Here is a 16,583-nt window from a genome sequence, read left to right as displayed (position 1 = left end):
AAAGAGAGGAAGACACCAGGATCACCATTACCACAGAGATAAAAGTGTTAACAGAGATTTCCTTAATCTGGAAAATGAAGCAGACATCCAGATCCTGGAGTCACAGAGAACTCCCTTCAAAATCAACAAAAGCAAGCCAACACCAAGGCCCATTGTAATTAAATTTGCAAAATATAGTGATAAAAAAAATCTTAAAATCAGCAAGAGAAAAAGAAATCTTTAAAGTATGAAGAAAAATCCATTAAGCTAGCTGGAGATTTCTCAACAGTATCTTGACATGCCAGAAAAGGAGTAGCCTGATACACTCAAAGTACTAAATGGAAAAAAAAAAAAGTTGCAGCCAAGAATACTCTATTCAGCAAAGCTATCATTCAGAGTAGAAGGAGAGATAAAGAGCATCCTAGAGAAACAAAAACTAAAGGGCTTTGTGACCACTAAACCAGCCCTGCAAGAGGTATATAAGGAGATTCTTTCAGTGGTAAGCAACCAAAGGTGGGAAATCATTAGAGAAAATATTCAGAAATAACAACAAAACAACTAATGACTAATAATAAATACATGTCTTTCAATAATTACTGTCAATGTAAATGGACTAAATGCTCAATCAAAAGACATAATGTGTCAGAATGGATTTAAAAATAGATCATCTTTATGCTGCACACAAGAGACTCATTAAAAAAAAAACTTAATGTTTACTTATTTTTGAAGTGTGGGGGGAGGGGCAGAGAGAGAGCCACACACACATGGAACTCGAGGCAGGCTCCAGACTCTGAGCTGTCAACACAGGACTAACACAGGGCTCAAACTGACAAACCATGAGATCATGACCTGAGCCAAAGTCAGATGCTTAATTGACTAAGCCACCCAGGTGCCCCAGAAGAGACGCATTTTAGACTTAAAGACTCCTGATGATTGAAAATGAAGGGATGGAGAGATATTTATCGTGAAAATGAATGTCAAACGAAGACTGGAGTAGCAATATTTATATCAGAAAAACTAGACTTTAAAACAAAGACTTTAAAAACTGATAAAGAAGTCCACTATATCATAATAAAAGAGAAAATAAAACAAGGATATCTTACAATAATAAATATTTATGGACCCAACATGAAATCACCAAATATATAAAACAATAACAAACACAAAATAACTGATTTATAATATTCCAATAATTTTAGGGGACTTCAACACCATACTTATATCAATGGACAGATTATCTAAACAAAGAAATGAACAAGGAAGCAAAGGCTTTGAAAAACATAACTGACCAGATGGACTTAATGGATATATTAAGAACATTCTACAGTAAAACAGCAGAATACAGATTATTTCAAGTGCACATGGGCATTCTCACGAATAGATCACATTAAGTCGGAAATCAGATCTCAACAAATATAAAAATACTGAAATCATACCATGCACCTTTTCTGACCACAACACTATGAAACTAAAAGTTAACCATAAGAAAATATATTTGGAAAAACCATAAATACATGGAGATTAACCAACATGCTAATATATAACAAAAAGGTCAATGAAGAAATCAAAGAAGAAATAAGAAATACATGGAAACAAATGAAAATGAAAACACAATGGCCCAAAACCTTTGAGATCAGCAAAAGTGGTCCTAAGAGGAGAGTATATAATAATAAAGCCTTACCTCAAGAAGTAAGAAAAAATCTCAAATTAAATTATCCAACTTCATGAGTGAAGGTGCTAGAAAAAGAACACCAAATAAAGCCTAAATCCAACAGTAGGAAGGAAATAATAAAGATTAGAGCATAAGTAAATCATACAGAAACAAAAAAAAAAAAAAGAAAGAAAGAAAGAGAAACTGCAACACATCAATGAAACCAAGAGTTTGTTCTTTGAAAAATTTCACAAAATTAATAAACCTCTGTCTAGACTTATTAAAATGATAAGAGAAATTACCCAAGTGAAAAAAAATCACAAATGAGAGAAGAGAAATAACAACCAACACCACAGAGACACACAAAAAAGATTATGAGAACATTATGAAAAACTATGTGTCAACAAATTGGACAACCTGGAAGAAATGGAAAAAGTTCTATAAATACACAAACTATCAAAACTGAAGCAGGTTGAAATGGAAAAGTTGAACAAATCAATAGCCAGCAAAGGAATTTAGTCAATAATAAACAATCTTCCAACAAACAAAAGTCCAGGACCAGATGGCTTCACAGTGGAATTCTACCAGATAATTAAAAAAGAGATAATGCCTAATTTACTAAAGTTATTTCAAAAAATAGAAATGTAAGGAAAACTTCCAAATTCATTCTATGAGGCCCTAATACCAAAACCACATGAAAATGCCACTAAAAAAGAACACTACAGGCCAATAATCCTGATTAATATGGATGCAAAAATTCTCAATAACACACTAGCAAACTGAATCTAAAAATACATTAAAAGGATCATTCATCACCATCAAATGAAATTTATTCCTGGGCTTCAAGGGTCATTCAATATTTACAAATCACCCAACATTCTATACCACATTAATAAAAGAAAGGATAAGAACAATATGATTCTTTCAATAGATATAGAAAAAGCATTTAACAAAGTACAGCATCTGTTCATGATAAAAATCCTCAACAAAGTAGACTTAGTTATCTTGTCTTGAAAAACATAGATAAGATGGACTAAATCAAATTAAAATTGTATTTGTCAAAGGACACTATCAAGAGGAAAAAACCGTAATTCACAAAATAGAACAAAATATAATCATATCTTGGGGCGCCTGGGTGGCTCAGTCGGTTAAGCATCCGACTTCGGCTCAGGTCATGATCTCACGGTTCATGAGTTCGAGCCCCGCATCAGGCTCTGTGCTGACAGCTCAGAGCCTGGAGCCTGTTTCAGATTCTGTGTCTCCCTCTCTCTCTGACCCTCCCCCCTTCATGCTGTCTCTCCTTGTCTCAAACATAAATAAACATTAAAAAATATATATATATATATATATAAGCATATCATATATCTGCTAAGGAATTAATATCTAGACTATATAAAGAACTACTAAAATTCAGCAAACAACTACAAAATAAATAAATATTATAACCCAATTAAAAAAATGAGACTGATACATTTCTCCAAAGAATATGTAGAAATGGCCAGTAAGCATATGAAAAGATGCTCAACATTACTAGTCTCTAGTAAAATGCACATCAATACCACAACTAGATACTAGTTTGCACTCAGTAGGATGGGGAAAAAAAGAAAAGAATAAATGTTGCCAAAAATGTACAATAACTGAAACCCTTGTGGGTTGCTGGTGGTAATGTAAAATGCTGCAGCCACTGTTGACAATAGTTTGGAAGTTCTTCAAAAAGTTAAACAGAATTAATCTATGATCCATTAATTCCATTTCTAGGTATATATTCAAAGAAAATGGAAGCAGGGACTCAGATACTTTTAACCAATGTTCATGATGACATTATTACCAATAACAAAAGGTGGAAATAGCCCAAGAGTCCATCAACACACAAAGAGATTTTTTTTAATGTGATTATTTACAAATAATGTGATACTATTCAGCCTTGAAAATGAATACATTTCTGATATAGGCCACAACATGGATGAACATTGAAAACATTATGATAAGTGAAATAAGCATAAAAGATATGTCATGATTGCATTCTAATGAGATCCATAAAATAGGCAAATTCACAGAGACAGAAAATAGACTAGAAATTACCAGAGTCTTGGAGCAAGCGAATAATGAGTTACTATTTAATGGATATAGAAGTTGTATTTGGGATGATGAAAAAGTTCTTCAGGTTGATGGCAATGATAATTACACAACACTGGGAATGTATTAATCTCTAAGTTGTACACTTAAAAATTGTTAAAATGATAAATTTTATATTATTTATATTTATCACTATAAAATACTTTAAATTACTTATTTAATAAGAAAATTTTAATACAAATTAATGGATTATTAAATAAAAGTAATTATTGTGAGTTATTAAGTATCCATATAAAATATCCTTCAACTGGGGAAATAATAATAAAATATATTTACAACATGTCATAAGTGGAAAATACATATTTTAGAAAAAATAAGAAAGTATAATTTTATAATTTACTTACAGAAGTGACTCATCATATAGTGATATAAATTCATTGGGTGATCATATAAATATAATACACTGCTATGACTTTGTGTGTGTGTATATATATATACACACACATATATACACATGAATATAACAGCAATATATTTTTTGAAAAAAGTATTTATACATATCTCTCTGATTTGTTACATACATAGATAAGATAAAACTCATAATGTTGTCAATTTAAGTTCTTAAGTATTTAAAACATGTAACTGCACAAGAGGAGTTGAAATGCCCCAAAATTTTATAGTGTGCACATAGAACATATTTTGCATACCACTGAAATTTCTAAAGAACAATCCTCTTTCTTCTTCTATCACTGATGCAGCAACAGTTTTGTTCTTGGTCAACCAGTTTTAAGCAGGTAAACCAGATGGGGCCCCATCTTTACCAGATGTCCCTTCCTGTCCTTTACTATAAAGGAAATACCAAGGCAGATTTTGTTTGTGTGGGCATAGACTGAATGGAAACATAATAAGGATAGGTGACTGGTGAATGGATCTATTTCCTTTCTCCCTCTTGAAGAAAGTGCTAAAATGCATTCTGACCTGACTTCTCCAGGGTCCTTGGAGTGAATTTCCATTCAGCCAACGTGGGGGCTGCTATTGCAACAAATTATCTTGGTAGAGACTGTCTTTTTTTTTTTTTTTTTTTTCTTCCTGTTTTAACCTCCACTCCTCCCTCTTTGGCTTCCTGATAACATTCTTTAAAAAACAAAAACAAAAACAACTTGCATTTTTAGTATTTATATTCAATCCCTAAGAAGTAAGAAAAACTGAAAGAAACATTTTAAAGTATCAAAATAATAATTAAAAAAAATCCTCAGCCAGCCATAATAGAAGAATTGAATTATTTTTCTCTTCTTTCTATTGAAAATAACATTGTCTTATAAAGTGAAGTCACAGAATATGAAGCTGAAAATTGTTGGGAAAAATGATTAAAGTGGTGTGTCAAGCAGTTAAATGATACCAAGTTTATGTTAGTGTTTTTCTGGAGTTCTTTGGGTATTTGTTAGATTTTAAAATGTGTAATTTGGAATTATTTGTTTTCTCACCTGAAGAAAATATTTGTATATAGTTATGTAACAAAGATTATTAAACTTTCTTAAGGAGACTCCCCAAATTACATAAATTTTAGGGAGAGAAAAGTTAAAATTCAACCTTCATTTATGCACATAACATGGAGAGGTAAATGTGAGTTGCATGATAAAGAAACGAGGGAGATAGCAACACAGCAAAGTCCTATGACCTAGGAATTTTCCCCCCGAGAGTAGAGAGCATTTGTCAGAATATAGGAAAATAGAGGGAGAATGATCTCATTGTTATTTAGTTAACTCAAAAATTTCTTTATTTGTTATTGTTTCTCCACACATTTTAAATGTTTTTTAATGCGGAAAATTTTGTTATAACTTCTTACAGCTCATTACAATTTATAAGAAACACAGAACCATTACATACCCCTTAGTGACAGTGTGAGCCTAAGATTTATACTACAATAATTCCTTAGGAAGGTTTTTCTTAAATCCTTGAAAGGAGAAAAACATAAGGTTAAGAAATGTTAAACAGGAAATAAACTTTGAAAATAATTCCATGAAAAAGTGAAATATTCATAATAATAATTAATTTTAGTGTATTGTCTCACAGCCTGATTTATATGGGGACAGCTTATTATTGTAATTCTTTGTAAATTGAAAGGTTAGATTTTCATGAATTAAAAAAAGGTGAAAGGGCTTATCGCCATCTATATTAACTGTATAATTATAGGCTAGGGACAAAGTGCCACAGGGACTGATATTCTGATGTCAATTATTCTTCCAAATGAGAGTATTGGTCTACACTGGTGATTCAAGCTCTTATTTAAGTTGCATGATCTCTTTGTTTTTAGCAGCCTACATAATGCACCTGGTGCCAACTTTCCTTACACCATCTTCATTGAGCATTTAAGGACCCAGGCTGATCCATCTCTAGGTCCTCAATCTATTTACCCATTCTTTCCTATTTTAAAGCCTCTCACACTGGTTAGAGACCAACATTTATCTTTATGCCAACAAAACGTAATTCCATGTTCAAGTCACAGAAATATTTAATATTGCCTTCACTTCCTTGTCTCTTCTATCCTCTTTGCTTTGCTTTCCTTCACAATACAAGCTCTCAGTTTGAAAGATCTGATTCATGCCTCTTAGTTATTCACACTTGACAGAAACAATAACAATGACAACAACAACAAAAAGAAGCTGAGAAATTCCATTTGTTACTTTAGTTCTGTGAGATTTTTCTCTGGATAGTAGGTATTTGACCTTCAGTTTAGACTATCTGATTTAATGGAGCCTACTGTCAGGTAAGTAACTTTGAGGACTTTCTTATCAATCAATCCTGGGATGTTTGAAATATTTGATTCTAGACTTAGTTACTGGAAAGCTAGTTCAAACAAGGGATATATTAAGGAATACTGAAGTTGATAAGTCAGAATTCTAATTATAGGTATCATGGATCAGTGTTACTCATGCAAATTTTATAACCTTTGATTTAATTTCTTCTCTTAGCTGATATGATAGATTCAATTTCCTATTATGTATTTCAGAATGTAGGTGGTTTTTCTGCCCAGAAAAAATCTCCACAGACTTATTTCAATGTAAATATTCACAAAGTTTCTGCTGTTGGAAAAGTATATCTATTTATATAATTTTGAAGTGTTTATAGAGACAAAAATTGATCTAATTTGTTTATAGTATTCCATCTCTTCATGTAATTCATGAATTTCTTTAAAGCCAGGAAGATCCTACCTATCCTGCTCTAAGAAACTGCTTCAATACACTTATTTATTTTATACTTAGAAATTAGAAGGCAGATAATATAAGTGGTTTATCAGATATCCAGAAGCTCATAAATGATGAAGATCAATGTAAAAACCGGTTTCTGATTCCAAATATTGTTTAATATTCAAAGAATTAAATCCTAAATGCTAAGGAAAATAGGTTTCAATGGTGGAAATAGGAAAAGTCTTCAGTGTAATTGTTCTTGAGGTTTAGCTGAGACAATTATCACGCCTTTGGTCTGTTTTTAGAATGAAGGCTGGAACTTTGTTTTTGTCATTTTTTTTACCCTTTTAAATAAAGATTCTCCAAATTATTCTACTTAATTTTTTAAGTTTTGTATTTAAATTCCAGTTAATTAAAATACAGTGTAATATTAGTTTCAGGTGTACAATTTAGTTATTCCACACATATACAACACCAGGTGCTCATCACAACAAGTGCACTACTTATCCTTATTACTTATTTAGAAAAAGTTTTTATTCCAAAATTTAAATTGAAGCTTTATAATAAAATCTTATGGGAATAAACATAATGGACTATATTATATATATAGGATTAACTGACTTAAGTGTAGGGTCATCTTTTCTCCCTGTTTGCCCAGGTTCTTTGCTATTTATTCCAGTTATACTCGTGTCCTGTATGGCTTATCCTTTTAGCTCCCTCAAACATCTGAATTAGGTGGTCAGTGAGCATTGTGCCAATCTTTGACACAGAGAAGTGTTTGACAGCAGAGTAACAAAATAAAAAAAGACAAGGAAAAAAATCTGGCTACTTACTATTGGATCTGTTATTCTTGTGTAGAATAGATATGGAAAGCAAAGCACTGGGTAAGATTCAAAAATTTAATTATCACTGCTATTACAGTTTTTCTTGGGACTTATCTAAGACCTACCTGTTTTTCAGTATCCATTTTTCATATTAACATTTCCACATGCAACATGAGTGACATTTAACTTCACCTATGATGATGTGTCTTTGTCTGTATCAACAGAAAGAAATAGCGGACCTTGGTGAAGTTATCCCTGTTCTTCATTCACCTTTGAATTTGTTTATTTGAGTAAGTAGAAACCAAACTCCTAAAGTTTTCAACAAAAAAATGCAAAATGTATTTCATATTTATTAGAATATTATACATTTAAAATTATAACTGGATTAAAATAGAATTACATGTTAATCACTGACCTGTGATTATGAAATTATGAGGTATAATTTCCAAACAAAACTCAGAGTTCAAAGGGATAAAATAAATGTCTTAACCACATAATATTTTAAACACTTAGCCTAAAATAAAATAAAATTATAATAAGAGTAATACATTAGGGAAAATTATGGCAATAAATATTATACATAAAACAAAGTCCTTATCCTTATATTATAATGAAAAAAATGCTAATTTGTGGAAAATCACCAAAATAGAAACTAGAAAAGGGCAAGGATCATAACAATGAAATCCAAAAATTAGTTCTAGAAATATATATATAGCTCAGATTTTCTAGCATTCGAACACTAGCATTTTAGAACACTAAAAGAGTGTTCTTTTATCATCACTAGTCACTAACTTTGTATATCAAAGTGGTGATGGACTTCAAAAGCCATCTTATAAGCCATCTCCCATGGTCTATCCCATAAAATTATCCCACGGGAGTATACATTGTAAGCAAACTTAGAAGCAATATAAATGTCAACCAATTGAGGAATAAGTAAATGCATGTTACATCATTCAACTATAATGAGATTCTGTATAAAGACTGCACATTTACATAGAAAAGGCATACTTAATAGCATTTAACATTATTACATATATAACAAAATTGAATGTATACTAAGTATAAAAATATGCATAGACATATAAATCGTTATTATTTGGGGACATGGAGTGTTCCAGTTGACTTCTTTTCATTTTGTTATTTTCCCAATACTCGTTAATGTTGTTTTACTGCTTTATAATTTTTTTTTTAAAAGTTCAGGTCACGAGTCAGCACTGACAGAATGAGAGGGAGATGCTTTTAAGATCTGGAGAGTTATTGATTTGCTAAAATCTTTTCCCTTTGTGCAGAATGCTGGAGTGTTCTCTAAGGCCTCATTAGTGAGTTTCAGCACCAAGAATATTCATGGTCAGGGCTGGGGACACCTGTGCCCTGAAGGGGAGATTTTGGGGCCCATTGGTCTCTCATGGCCTCTAATGTTCCCCTTGGACCAATACTAGTCACTATGTTTGGTCTATATTAGCCATCTACTAACCTCTGAATTTATAGTGAAATAATGAGCAGAGCCCTCTAAGGAGCTTGTTCTTATTGAACTTCTGATGAGTAGGGCTGAGTGAGCATCTCTCTCTCTCCCCCCCCCCCTCCATCTTGTGGATTGCCTCTAAGTGTTTGCTTTTAATTTCCCCAGTGTTTTAACACAGTGGAGTAAAAAGAAAGACAGAAACAGAACAAGGACCCACATTAGGAAACAGCTGGTGAAAGTCTTGATGTAAAGCTAACAATATTTCAAGAATGAGAAAGCAAAAAATCTGTAAGGACATAACGTGGATCTCATTAATAAATATCTGGCTGAGTTTACTTTTCATAGTTACAGATCTGTTGTGACTTAGTTCTGGTGAAATATACAGAGGGGCCCGATATGAAGTTCTCATGAACCAGCCACTTGACTTCGGGTTCCATTGTCCTCTTCTCACTATGTCCTTCTCTTTTCATACTTTCAATTATACACCAGGCCAGGAGAAGACAAAACCCTAGAGGTTTTAATCAAAATCATTCTTAAAATTCACCTATAGTCATATATACTGCTTCACTTCTAGTGTCCTTGAAGGCAGGGGCCATGTCTTATACATTCTTTTAGGTCTTTTCAGAAATTAAAACTTTGGCTCACACAGTGTGACTCAGGAAATATTTTTGGAATGAATAAATTGATCTCTAATAAGCTTATTGAAAAACATCAAAGAGCAATTATTCTGCTACTGGTTAAGTAGAGTCCTGTGTTCCTGATAATGTCTCTTAACCTCAAGTCTAATTATTTTTCATCAGTAAAATATATAAAGCAGTGGTGTAGTATTTCTCAGAGTTGTTGAATAGAGTAAATTAAACAATATATACGAATCACTAAGCAGTAAACACTCTGTTGTTAATGTGCTCTTATTACTATTTATAGGTGAATGCACATAGAGGTAACATCATTTTTTTTTCTAATTTACTGTTACACTTAATTTTTTGCTCAGTTCTTTATAATTTGGGATGTATTCAATTCTGGGTGACTCAATTGGATGGAGATATTTGGAGTCACCCTGCTCTGGGAAAAGGGAAGTTCTGTATGGTGGAAATCTGATAGAAGCCACAGATTACATATATATATATATATATATATATATATATATATATATATATATTTATGTAAATTCAAGTTAGTTAACATACTGTGTAATATTAGTTCCAGGTGTAGAATACAGTGATTCAACACTTCCATACAACACCCTGTGCTCATCACAAGTGCACTCCTTAATCTGCATCATCTATTATACCCTACTGCACACACCTCCCCTCTAGTAACCATAAATGTTTTTTTCTATAATTAAGAGTCTGTTTATTTCTCTCTCTCTCTCTCTCTCTCTCTCTCTCTCTCAATATCTCTTTCTCTTTTTTTCCTCTGCTCATTTGTTTTGTTTCTTAAATTCCACATGTGAATGAAAATATAGGGTATTTATCTTTCTCTGACTGACTTATTTCACTTAGCATAATAGTCTCTAGCACAGAGATAATTTTAATTTTTCTCTTTTTTAATGTTTTATTTATTTTTGAGAAGAGAGCATGAGCAAGGGAAGGGCAGAGAGAGACAGGGGCAGAAGATATGAAGTAGGATCCACACTGACAGCCACAAGACCATGGTGGGTTCAAACCCATGTACCCCGAGATCATGACCTGAACCGAAGTCCACTGCTCACCCAACTGAGTCACCAGGCATTCTGGTAATTTTAAACCTTCTATTAGCCACATCAAAAATGTAAAAAGAAATGGGTGAAATAAATTTAGTCTAAGTTAGAGGCAATTGAGTGGCTCAGTCGGTTTAAAGTCATGGTCATGACGTCATGGTTTGTGGGTTTGAGCCCCGTGTCAGGCTCTGTGCTGACAGCCCAGAGCCTGGAGCCTGCTTCAAATTCTGTGCCTCCCTCTCTCTCTGCCTCTCCCACCCCTTGTTGTCTGTCTCTCAAAAATAAATAAATTTTTAAAAATTAAAAAAAATTATTCTACATTGTTTAAGTAAATACATCTAAAATATTGTCTTTTCTGCACATAATCACTATAAAAATGTTAATGAGATATTTGCATATCTTTTTTTCCCCATATAAGTCTAAAATTCTTTTTTTTTAATTTTTTTAACGTTTATTTATTTTTGAGACAGAGAGAGACAGAGCATGAACGGGGGAGGGGCAGAGAGAGAGGGAGACACAGAATCGGAAGCAGGCTCCAGGTTCTGAGCCATCAGCCCAGAGCCAGACATGGGGCTCGAACTCACAGACCGTGGGATCGTGACCTGAGCTGAAGTCGGACGCTTAACGACTGAGCCACCCAGGCGCCCCATAAGTCTAAAATTCTTAATGTAATTTGTGCTTTCAGCACATCTCCATTCAGAACACCCATGTTTCAGGTTCTCAATAGCCTCATGCGGCTTGTGACTACTACATTGGACAGGGAAATTCTATATGTTGCTGATAGAAACTGTCCCAACAACCTACCTGTTCATAAGTGTGATGAACTATTGTTTAACTGAAATATATATATAAAATTAAACTTCAGGTTTAAGCAGAAAAGTCCCTTTTTGGGGAGACAATGATCTCTAGTATTATTTAAAACATTTACAGTTTTCTTATTACTTTTTCTATTAAAAAAGTCACCCTGTGGTTATTGCTCTCATCTCACTAATCATGTTAAAGAGTTATAGAATATTAATCAGTAGCTTTATACTAAAAGAAGTAAAATGATCACCACTTGACCTTAAACAATTTCCCCTTAATTTTCTTCTTTCTAATAATTCTTAGATTGTTTCTCAGAACTCAGAAGTCTTGTTTTTTTTTATTCATCATACAATCATTATTTGTAAATATCCAAGACCTAATAAATATCAGCTAACACCCTAAATTTATAATGTACAGATGTTTGAAGACTAATATAAATTAGTGTTTATAAGTATAATGCTAAGGGAAATAAGTCAGTCAGAGAATGACAAATATCATATGATTTCACTCATATGTGGAATTTAAGAAAGCAAATGATTCAAAAGGAAAACAAAAGGTAGAGGGAAGGTCAAATAAAGTAACAGACTCTTAATTATGGAGAAGAATCTTGATGGTCACCAGAGTGGAAGTTGGTGGAGTAATGACTGAAATAAGTGATGTGGATTCAGGAGTGCACTTGTGATGATCAACAAGTGATATATAGAATTGTTGAATTATTATATTGTACACCTGAAAGTAATATAACACTGTATGTTCACTATATTGAAATTATAATAAAAAATAGTGCAAATTAGGTAAAAGGTCAACGTGGTTATCCTTTCATAAGTAAAATATATTCTCTTGATGAATGGCTTTCAGAGTGAATTTTGATTATAAGAGCTAGAGCCTGATGTAGAGACAGAAATATAAAGTGGGGATTTTGTCCCTTCTTTACCCAACACTCCTATCTCTATTCAATCGGACAAGTTCAAATATTTCTCTTTTATGTGTATCTTTCTCTATGTAAAATTATGTTTGAGCAAAAATAAACACAAAGTAAATGAATAAATAAATAAATAAATACATATTTTTAAGTAAAAGGACATAAAATTGTCTCACCATAACGTCTAACTTTAAAAGTAATAGTCAGCAAATCAAGTATATCATCCTTGAGTGAGTGATTATATGGTGCTGCATATATAAATCTTCTGAGGTTGTTCTTCCAGGAAGTTGGAATTTTTGAGCTTTATGCATAGGGTGGATCATCCTTAGGGCCCAGAGTTAAAAATACATTTCTCAAAGCAACACATCAGAATCAATCCCAGGAATTATTAGAAAAGGGAGAGAATTACACACTGAGATTGATTGATTAGTCTTGATTTTGTCCATGACTGCATTATAATATTTTAAACAAACTAAATATTTATCTTTTGTGCCCAACTTTACCTATCATATTCATGTCTTTTTAGTGTAACCTACAGAGCTATGGAGTGGGGCAATTATTCCATGTATGCCGACTTTCTTCTCCTGGGCTTGTTCAGTGACAATGATTTTCCCTGGCTTCTCTTTGCCCTCATCTTCTTCGTTTTTGTCATCTCCATAGCCAGCAACACCATCATGATCATTCTGATCCACATAGACTCCCGCCTCCACACCCCCATGTACTACTTGCTCAGTCAACTCTCCCTCATGGACATCTTGTACATTTCTACCATTGTGCCAAAAATGCTGGTTGACCAGATCTTGGGCCAGAGGGCCATATCCTTTGCAGGATGCACTGCCCAGCACTTCCTTTACCTGACATTGGCAGGGGCTGAGTTTTTTCTCCTAGGACTCATGTCTTATGACCGCTATGTAGCCATCTGCAACCCTTTGCGCTATCCTGTCCTCATGAGCCGAAAGGTCTGCATGTTAATTGTACTGGCAGCCTGGCTGGGAGGGTCCATAGATGGCTTCCTGCTTACCCCAGTCACCATGCAGTTCCCATTCTGTGCCTCTCGAGAAATCAACCACTTCTTCTGTGAGGTCCCTGCCCTTCTGAAGCTCTCCTGTACTGACACGTCAACTTACGAGACAGCCATGTATGTCTGCTGCATCATGATGCTCCTCATCCCTTTCTCCGTCATCTCAGCCTCTTATACAAGGATTCTCATCACTGTTTATAGAATGAGTGAAGCAGAGGGGAGACGAAAGGCAGTGGCCACTTGCTCCTCACACATGGTGGTTGTCAGCCTTTTCTATGGGGCTGCCATGTACACCTATGTGCTGCCTCACTCTTACCATACCCCTGACAAGGACAAGGCTGTGTCTGCCTTCTACACTATCCTCACTCCCTTGCTCAACCCACTCATCTATAGCCTCAGAAACAAGGACGTTACAGGGGCTCTACAGAAAGCTCTGGGCAAGTGTTTGTCCTCAGGAAGTGTATCCACGTTCTAAAGAAATTGCATTTGCTTCTAGATATTTGAAAAAATATGTATACAAAATTTTATCATTATCTTAGGATTTACATATTCTCTGCCTGCAAACTTAACAAAGACATTCACATGCCAGCAAGCAATGGTGGGTTATTCTTAGGATTTAAAAAGTTGACTCTGGGATTTTGAGAACTTGGCCATTTTTTGAAAAGTATAGGTTTCTGAAGAACATGGATGGTTTTGGATGTGTGGCAATAAAGTAGGAGTCACCTGTTTGCTTTCCATAAAGTATGCATGCCACTGGAAACCATGCAGTTGTCCATTTCTTGCAATGGTCAGTCATGGCAAAAGACTGAAATGCTCATCTTCAGCTATTCCTCTGACTTCTTACCACAGTCTCTTAGAAACTTTACAAATTGACTACTTCAAAAAAATCAACTTGCCAAATATTTTGATTGTATTTCAAATGTTATTTCAATCTCTACAAGTGATTTTTTTTTTGTATTCTATCTTTAATTCAATCAAGCCAATATTGGCATCATTATTTGTTAAAAAAAAAATGGTTTGACTCCATGTAACTAATTTTCTCAACTAAGTCTCATCAAAATGGTCTGTAGACATAACAGTACATGTCAATTTTTGTAAGAGGCCAGAAACGATTTTTTTTTGCCTTAAAGTTTTACTAAAAATGGGCACCAGGGTGTCTCAGTCAGTCAAATGTCCAACTCTTGGTTTCAGCTCAGATCATGATCTCATGGGTTCATGAGATTAAGCCCTGTGTCAGGCTCTGTACTGACAGTGCAGAGCCTGTTTGAGATTCTCTCTCTCCTGCCCCTCTCTGCTCATGCTCTAAATAAATGAATAAATAAATAAATAAATACTTAAAAAACATAAAGGTTTTACTAAAATCATTCCAGAACAATGAATTCAATGTTTAGAAAGTTTGGTGTTGATGCATTGTTAAACATGGATGGCTCCTACGTTTTCTATCCTTCCTTATCCCAAATTCTTAATGATATCATTTAAAAGGAACAACCAGGGCACTTTGGAATGCATCTTTTTCACTGTGCTTAACTTGTCTGATGGCCTAAATATTTTATTTTTAACAATTATTATGCAAAAGAACAGGATTCTTTTGAGAGTTAAAGGTTGATTTCTTCTTTTGGAAATGAATATACTTATTATTCAATTATTGATATTCACTTTTTGTATTTTTTATAATATTTTAATATAGCTTAATATATTTAATTATTTTAATAATTGTATGTTAACCAGTATTCTTCTGAGGTAGAGAAAGTTATTTTTATCTCTTCTCTTTTTCATGCTTGACAAAACTTATTCTATTTTAAATCCTCTGTCTTTCCAACTTCCTGCTTTCATATCTTAGAGTTTACTTATCTTATATTTCATTATTCATGGATAAAATATTTTGCAACACAAAGAAAAACATGTGGTTATATAAAATCTCATTTTAAAATTCTCCTACTATTGGAGTGGTTTAAATTTGTATAGACAAATCAACAGGCAGTTGATATATGCTTCCAAAAATCCAATGCTTTTACATTCTGAAAAAGAAAAGGAGAAATATATCATTATAGAGCTTTCAAAGACACCTTATTGTTCTATCTTGCATTCCCACATAAAACAAATGGTGATGATATTGTTTCTTATCCCTAAATGTAGGCATCTGTCCTATTTTTTTCCTCAATAACATTCAAGTTGGAACCAGAAGTTGGAGTTACCTTTTAGATTTCACCACTCTATTTTGATATCGCAGGATTCTTCAACCCAGTCTTTCATTCTCTTTGAACTTTGTTTTCTAACACCTCTGCCATGGAGACAGTGACTTTGACCAGGATTAGTCAGTTTTGGACATTCTTTGGTTTGGTAATAGTGGATATGCCTTAAAGGTGGATTCTTGTATGAAAGAAATAGATTAGGAAAATTACATTCTCGTTATATAAAAAAATCTTGCCATTGTAACACTTGTAAAATTCTAATTATAAATAAGTTTACTATGTAAAATTGAGGAAAGTAATTTCTTGATCTCCTATTCCTAAATTATTAAATTAGGATAGTCTAACCTACTTCTTACCTCAGAAAGATAATTTTAAGAGGATATGAGATTACCGGTGCAAAGCAACTTTAGCTTTGAAAGGTGCTGTATACCATGCGGTATTATTAAAATTAACTCATCACTATAAGGCACAGGCAGTGAAATCTGCTTCCCTCATTCACTTCTATTCTAGTCTTTTCTGTTGACATTGCATTTAAAGTAATTCTTTCTTGCAGAAATGACATTACAGAGGTCACCAATGCCTTCTAACTCTAACATAAGACCTCTAATAAAACAAACAGAAAATGTTTAAGGCTGTTAGCCTACCTGGCCATTATACATCCTTCTGATAGAATGTCTCTATGGTATCATGAGGGGCTGGGTGGTATAATGACCCTTAACATCGACTTTCACCTAACTTCAGAAATTAAAGAACATAAGCAAAAAC

The 16,583-nt window shown here is 33.5% G+C and overlaps 1 protein-coding gene across 1 annotated transcript; it reads left to right on the top strand.

Annotated features, from left to right (window-relative positions):
• Window positions 1-13,037: 13,037 nt before the first annotated feature.
• LOC106975035 (olfactory receptor 2T27) lies at window positions 13,038-14,101 on the top strand. The gene has a single exon (XM_015072308.3). The coding sequence runs from the start codon at window positions 13,148-13,150 to the stop codon at window positions 14,099-14,101; it is 954 nt and encodes a 317-aa protein (XP_014927794.1). The 5' UTR covers window positions 13,038-13,147.
• The last annotated feature ends 2,482 nt before the right edge of the window (window positions 14,102-16,583 follow it).

This window comes from Acinonyx jubatus, chromosome A1 (assembly GCF_027475565.1).
Source record: "Acinonyx jubatus isolate Ajub_Pintada_27869175 chromosome A1, VMU_Ajub_asm_v1.0, whole genome shotgun sequence".
Taxonomy (NCBI): Eukaryota; Metazoa; Chordata; class Mammalia; order Carnivora; family Felidae; genus Acinonyx; species Acinonyx jubatus.
This window is presented reverse-complemented; position numbering and strand designations above follow the sequence as displayed.